This window comes from Chaetura pelagica, unplaced genomic scaffold, assembly GCF_000747805.2.
Source record: "Chaetura pelagica isolate M959 unplaced genomic scaffold, ChaPel_1.0 scaffold226, whole genome shotgun sequence".
NCBI lineage: Eukaryota > Metazoa > Chordata > Aves > Apodiformes > Apodidae > Chaetura > Chaetura pelagica.
Window position 1 is genome coordinate 855,249 of NW_009953495.1, and position 7,519 is coordinate 862,767.

At 43.9% G+C, this 7,519-nt stretch overlaps 1 protein-coding gene across 1 annotated transcript in view; it reads left to right on the forward strand.

The window, feature by feature from the left end:
* The first annotated feature begins 4,191 nt into the window (after positions 1-4,191).
* PHF11 (PHD finger protein 11) overlaps positions 4,192-7,519 on the forward strand; it is a 20,473-nt gene continuing 17,145 nt past the window's right edge. The window contains exons 1-3 of the mRNA XM_009999071.1: positions 4,192-4,305; positions 5,584-5,691; positions 6,414-6,547. Of these exons, the coding sequence (XP_009997373.1) occupies positions 4,198-4,305; positions 5,584-5,691; positions 6,414-6,547 (350 nt within the window). The 5' untranslated portion in view covers positions 4,192-4,197. The remainder of the gene's footprint in view (positions 4,306-5,583; positions 5,692-6,413; positions 6,548-7,519) is intronic.

Consider the following 7,519-nt stretch of genomic DNA (forward strand, 5'->3'; position numbering starts at 1 on the left):
CCGGCCCGGCCCCGCCTGGGCGCCCGGGTGGCCAAACGGGAGGGAGATCGGTCTCTGTGCTTCTTCCTCAAGCTCTGCCTGCGGGTTTGTGGCAGGGTGGAAAGGATTAGCCCCTTAAAAATGACGCTGCTGTGTTGAGAATGCTGGAAGTGATGTGTTGGTAGAGGGTTAGGTGTTACTGTAGGAAGCACATCAGGGAGAAATCGAGGACCTCCAACAACAGGAGATCTCCCACCTGGAATGCTGTGTCCTCAGCACGGGATGGACCTGTTGGAGCAGGTCCAGAGAAGGGCCACGAAGGTGATTAGAGGGCTGGAGCACCTCTGCTGTGAAGACAGACTAAGAGAGTTGGGGCTGTTCAGCCTGGAGAAGAGAAGGCTCCAGGGAGACCCTATTGTGGCCTTTAAGCACTTGAAGGAGGCTTACAAGAAAGACAGACTTTTTACCAGGGACTGTAGTGACAGGACAAGGGGCAGTAGTTTTAAACAGAAAGAGAGTAGACTTGTATAACACACAAGGAAGAGATTTTTGTATTGTGGGGGTGTTGAGACAGCTTGCCCAGAGAAGCTGTGGATGCTCCTCACTGGAAGTGTTCAGGTAAGGTTCAACAGGGCTTTGAGCAACCTGATCCTGTCCTGTGCTGTGTCCCTGCCCACAGCATGGGAGTTGGAACTAGGTGGTCTTTAAAGAGCCCTTCCAGCTCCAGCCAGTCTTCCATCTTGGGAACAGGTGAGAGTTTAGATGTGATGAGCAACCCTCCAGTCACCCCTGTCACTTGGATCAGATGTGTTAATGTATATCTTGCTAAAGAAAGTACTTTATTTAGATCTTTAGAAATATTTCCCCTGTCAGAAAGATGGGTTTTGTTGTTGTTGTTTTTGTTTTGAAAGTTTGCAAGGGCTGAGTGTGTTTATGCTGCTAATGACTTGGTGAAGAGCAGAGGGGTGCTTGTGCAGATTACACCTCGCTAATAGATGACCAGCAAAGCACAAATGAAGGACACAGTAATAGGTGCATAATTACCCTTTTCCCTACTTCACTGTATCAGCTGCTTCACTCTACTGAGGCGAAGAGGGGAGCGGAGCAGGAGCCAGGGCAGTGGGTTTAGGTGGTGCACTGCAAGTATGGGAGACTTGGGTTCTTCTTACATTCCTACAGGATATACTGAGTGACATGCTGTGTCTCAGTTTCCCTGTGTGTAAAATGTGTGTTATTTACATGCAAGGATGCTTTTAGAATTGGCTCTGAAGAGGAGATACTTGGACAAACTAGTAATGTTTCAGGAAGGCATATTTGAAAGTCGCACATTCCCTCTGCACTTGCCAACAATGGTCTCCTCCTTTTTTACTTTCTGTTTCAGTTCCCAGCAAGATGTAGGGGCAGGGTTCCTGTGTACTTGCAACAGTGTTCTCTTGCCTTTTTTGCTTTGTGTTTCCTTTCTCTTTTCTTTCATAGTGTCACTGTTGCAAAAAAGAAAAAAAACCAAAAAGCCAATAACAAACGCCAAACCCCTGCTTGTAGGAAGTGGCACAGGCACCAGAGGAGCAGCCAGAGGCATGTGGCTCTTTCTTTCTTTCCCTCTGCTGCTTATGCCCTGTCTTCTGTCCTGCAGTTTTGCTTGCTCTGTCCTTTCTGGCCGGCAGTGGAAAGGTCTCCAGCTGTTATAGGCAGATTAGCCACCTTGGGTTCTCACAGTTCACAGAGGTGCATACGGACTTTGTGACAGCACATTATTTGTCCATAGAATTGCAGATGAAAAACTAAAATAAGTGGAAAATTATGCATGTTAGAGCAACAGTCATAATGCTGATGCTCTCCGTGCTATCTGATGCCATTTAGAAAGGAGATCTGGGGGGCTATAACATGTAGATCTATGGAAGTGTCAGGTCTGTGCTCTGAAGCAGACCAAAATGTGATTGAAATATTAAGAATTATTAAGGGAGGGGAAGGGAAAAAAAAAGAGAAAAATACAAAGTACCACTATGATTGTGTATTGGAAAGATATTGAGAAGTGACAGGGGTAATCAAAGATGTGGAGCAGCTTCTGTACAAGGAACAACTAAATAGTTTCAGATCCTTCAACTTGAAAAGGAGACAGTAGGAGAATGAAGAACAGTTTTATGCTGTCATGGGTATTACTGGGGAAGCTGAGTACAAACAACAATTTCTTGCCTTTTCAGGCAAATCCTGTGTTGTCAGTGGAATGAATCCATGAGTGGCAGGCTCAAGATCTACAAAAGCAAGGGGCTGTTTAAGCAAAATGTAATTAAACAGTGGAGCTGGAGCTGTGCCCTCAGCCTCTCCCTTCTGGCTTGAGAGCAGCCAGCCAGATCCATTGCCCCGTTTAGCTCAGTGTCATGTCCCTGGCAGTGATCTGTAGCAGAAAGCTTGGGAAGAGCACTTGGCCAAGGCAGTGCTGCTGTTGGGGAGAGGGTACTGAGCTGAAGAGGGCAGCAGGTCTGGCTGGCTGCTTCTGCAGTGGGGAATGTCCTTACAGCGCTTCAGGGTTCCTGGAGAGGCACTGCAGTAACCCAGAGGCTGACCTTAACCTTAACTCAGTGTCCTCTGTTCTCCTGCAGCACCAGGACTTCTCCTGAGCCTGTAAGAACACCAGGGACTGTAGACCACCTTTAGCCTCTTCCTCACGAAATTCCCAGAGCCCCTGGAGCTGGATCCTCCAACTAGGCCTGAGCAGGGCTTATGTATCTGCATCGATTCCAGGTATTAGCTTGCTGCAGAGAACTTTTTCTGTGTTCTAGACCATTCAGACTCTAGCTTGTTCTGCTGTTTAATTTTTTTCTGTCTTTCATTTCTACTAGAGTTTTTATTTGTTTTTGTCATATTTATTTAATGCTTAAGTTCTGAGACTGATGTGATGGTCACATGGATATTGGAAATCACTCTCTACCCTATCTTGCTTACAAGAGACGGAAGGGCAGGGGGAAGAAAAATGTGTGTGCACTCAGTGAATTGCTGTGATTAAGTAGATTCTCAGTGGTAGAGCCAGAAGAAAAAAAAAAATCCCTTTCTGCTCTGACAATTGACACTACCCGCCCTGTGCTTGGCTGTTGAAAGCCACAGAAAGATGTCTGTGATTTGCTGGATTGTGAGATTTCCCTCCTGTTTTGCACTTAGACCTCACTGCCTCACTCTCACTAGACTAATTTCACTTCAAATCTTCTTACTTCTTGAAAATAAAAGCAGATTTCTCTTATCCTGCAGGAGTTTGTGCTGTCAGAGGTGACCTCTCCAGCAAAGGGCATTTTGGAGTATCACTCCTAGTTTGAGTGGGAAATTGTTGAAGATTTCTGCAGTGACTTGCACAGAATCCACAGACAAAGTAAATATTATGCTACTTTTGTGTTGTGTGATGCTCTAAACTACTGGTGCAGGTAAAGGCTTGTCTGGAAACATTTAGACTGTTTTGTGAAATAAGTAGCTGGCCTTAAAATTTTGGAGCTGCTGGGAGGAAAGAGAGACTGTGTTGGGAAGAAGAGTTAAGACTTGCATTGATATGGCCAGAAAAAGAGAACAGATATCCATGGAGCTAATCTCAGGGTATTGAGAAAATTATGTCACTCATGTTAGCGCTCCACCTCATTGAGAATGTTCAGATATTTCGTTTCTTCCTCCTTTTACTTGCAAACCTCTCTGTGCTTCTTTGCTGTATGCTTTTTACAGTAAGGAATTAGTATTTCTTCCTTGATTTCTGTGAACTCTTGGAAGGCTCTGGAGAAGTCAACGTCTTCTCAGTTGACTTGCAGAACTAGCTTAGGGAATTAACTGCTATGAATGATTCACCTCCTCCAAGTAAAAGGAGTTCTACATCCAGAGCATGACTTGTTGGCCCACTCTGGGACTTGTTGGAGCAGAAACTGCCAAGCAACCTTGAAAGCACTTGTACCAGCCCCCTTGACTTGATAGTGATTTTTCAAGAGGAAATAAAACAGTTTCCCTCCTCCTCTGACTGCTGGAGCTCCTGGGGGCTGGTTTCCATCCCACTGCTGTCCCAAGAGCAGGCTTTGCCTATTCAACTAGTAGTTGTTGCTGGAGGAGCAAAGCACTAGGGTTTAGGGGATGTAGGTGAAGGAGCAGTTAGAACTCTGCTTTCCTCTGTTCATCCTGCTTGGTGTATGATAGTTACATCACTTGCTTTGTGTTTTGACCAGTTTTCCTGCTTTAGGTGTTTTCCAGATAATGGCGAAGATGGTGAAAATAACATGTGCATTTTGTCCAGAAGGGGAGGCTGGTTCTGTAATGTATATTGCCAAAGAGGAAAATATTGCAGCTCATCAGGATTGTCTGGTGAGTGGCTTTTAGTAGGTCAGCACCTAAGAGGAATGGAGAAGAAAGGCTAAAAGGGAAGTTTCCACTGCTTGTCTGTTCTTAACTCTGCAGTCTGTGTCTTATATAAAATAAGGAATAAAAATATCAGAAGTTGATGATATAAAAATACCTGTAAATATCTAGATATGCTGTAGTCCTGGGAAGCATTTGCTCTTCTTACTGTCAAAATGCCTCCCCTTTATTCTAGATTTTCAGTGGAGCTCGTTCTTACATGCAGAATCAGCTACAGATGCCATATTCTCCTTTCGTAGGGGTTGCTTAGTGCAGGAAATGTATCTGCTGTGGGAACAACTTTCTGGCTTTCATGGTTCCAGCCTTATTATTCTTGCAGGTTTTATTTGCATCTTTTTTTTTTTAATTATTTTTTTTTAGCAGAGTGTTTCACAAATGTCAGATACCTATTTGACATTTTTACTTGGATTTTTTGTTTGAAAATGATTTTGTTATGGATATAATTTTGCTTCAATTGCTGAAACTTTTCCTCTTTTTTTTTTTCCTTTCTTTCCTTTTTTTTTCCTGACTTTCAACAGCTTTACTGATTTCTCCACCTTAGGCTTCTCTATGCTGTTTGGCTTTTTTGCAATTGGCTGTCACCTTCTGAGCCGAGAGACCCTGCCTGCCAGTTGATGTGAGGGTAGCTTGCTTTTGTTGGGGATTAACTATATATAATGATTATTAAAAATTGCTAAGAACTTCACCTTCCTCACTTACTGTCCTGGGAATTAAAGTGGCCTGAAGGTGCATATGAATGTTTTTTGTGGGTTTCTTCCAGGCTTTCTACAATATTCCAGTGTTTCTCATGCAGTCAACTGCATGGAAATTGGACTGTATGGACATTTCATTACAAAGAAATGTTGCATCCAGCTGTAAGGCTGAACAGCTGGGCAGGTAACATGATGTTCAAGGTGTGGAGGTCTGTCAGCCAAAGAGCTTTTTCTCCTTACTCTGGGCAGCCTGGACTTCCAGACTTTATTCATTTTAAGTTAACTTTCTTACCTTGTCTTCTTTTCTTAGTTCACCTTCAGGTCATGTGAAATCTCCTGTATAGACAGGGGAACTTCTTTTGACTAGGAAAAGGTTTACACACAGCTCCTTGCTCAGCGTAGGTGAAACGTCTTGAAAACAGAGAAAAATCAGTCTTCTTAGGCAGGGCAAGTGCAAGAAGAAAAGATTGACCCTTTCTTCCTTCTCTGTACTGGTGACTGGGTTTCTTATTATAATTTCTTTTGTCTTTAGTTATTTTCCTCAGGATTTGTGGAGGCTGAAGATTACAACCCAGAGAATCTGGATGTAAGGTTTGATGTGGCATCAGTGTTGAAAGAACTCAGGAGGGGAAAGCGGCTGGTAAGGAGTTTCTTTCTGAATCTGCACTTGGTCCTATCTTGTGGTACTGGAGGTTTTCTGGCCTGTTGCATTATGCTTGAAAAAAAGGCAGAAAAGTACTTGGTCTTCCTATTAAGATTAGGGAAATTGCAGATTTAGACTTAGAAACATTCATTTGACATTATATTTGGCAAAATTTATTTCATTTTGTATTAAAATGTGTTGTTTTTTCTGTCCTTTAAATCCTTAGTCCAAGTTCCGTAAGAGACTTCTGTAAAGGACTAAGTCATTGGCTGAAACAAAGTTATGTAAGTGTAAAGGGAAGGTCCTTCTTGTTTTAGCAGAAGGAAGGTTGTGTATGTGAGGTTTTTCTTCTTGGCTTTGTCCTCAGCTCCTGGATGGAGCTCTTATCTTTACAAAGTTTGCCCAGAAAGCATAAATACAAGCACTAATACCAATAGGTACTGAAATGACTTGGGCAAGATTTGGGGGAGGGGAGGAAGTTGCCCAATGTCCTCACATGGCTCTTTGCATCATTTTACAAATCCATCAGTATGGAGTAGAGGTAAAACAGCAAAAAGGTGACTGAAACACTGGCCAGGCTGGGAGTGAACTTGCTGGAGGAGTTACACAGAGGTGACTAAAGAGTTGATTTTTCCCACGGAGGGTGGGATTTGCCTTGGATGAGAAGACTTCCAGCAGCTGTCTGTAATGCTCACCTGCCACACCTCATCCTGTCCTAGGTGTGTAACTTCTGTCGCAAGAAGGGAGCCACGGTGGGCTGTGAGGAGAGGGCCTGTCGCAGGAGCTACCACTACTTCTGCGCGCTCTGCGACGACGCAGCTGTGGAGACAGATGGAGCCAATGGCGTCTACCGGTACCGAACCAAGTACTTCCCAGCTCGTGGCTGTCCAGGCTTTAGTGGTGGTGTCAGGAAAAGAGTCTTGAAAGTGGTGTGGTTTTTCAAGTTTTTTTTCAAGAGGAAGTGTGTTGTCCTCGCTTAGAATTATACTTGATCCTCTGTTCACGAGCAATAGAGGAAACATTTTTGTTTCACAGGAAGTGTCACAGAAGTAGGAAGGAATCTGTTCAGTGTTTGAGTCTGCAACGCACCTGAAAGATCTAGCTGAAAACTGGGGAAGTCAGTCCTTACTGACTATCTATCTAGCCTTCAAGGACCAGGGTTTTTATTAATTTCTGTTGGTTCAGATGCTTCTGTAAATGTAGTCTGAGCACAGAGCAGGCTATAGCACTTCTGGATCCATTCACATTAGGCAAATTCTGGTAGCTGTCCCTTTCTGCTAGCAGAGAACTTTGTTTTCTCACCAAAGACCTTACATTTCAAGTACGTTGCTAGCATTAACACAGTTAAGAATACTTTAAGTCAGTTTTCCATCCTGATCATGCCAGCCCTGATATCCACCGCCCCCAGGCTGCCCATGCTGCCATTATTAGATGGAATGAGTTTACTTTAGAGGATGCAGGTGAAGGGGTTGAGAAATTCGGACTTTAGGGACCTCTCGGAGGGCTGAAGTTAGAGCAAAGTTTGAGGTGCATAAAACCCTCAGTGTCCATTTCTGTGCAACACCGAGAGATGACAGGCCATGTAAGTCTTAGATTAATCTGGTAGACCATCTCATCACTACTTTTTCCAGGAAGAGGTGGACTAGTGCAGTACTTAACATCAGTAGGAGATGGGTCCTTTTGTGTCACAACACTTTCTCTCCTGGCTGCTTCCGTAGGGCTCTCAGTCCAAAATAAATGTATCTTTCAGCAAGGGTGTAGGCCCAGCTGTGTAGCAAAGATGTTTCTGCCTATAAAGTCTTGGGGAGTCTGCAAAACTAGGAAA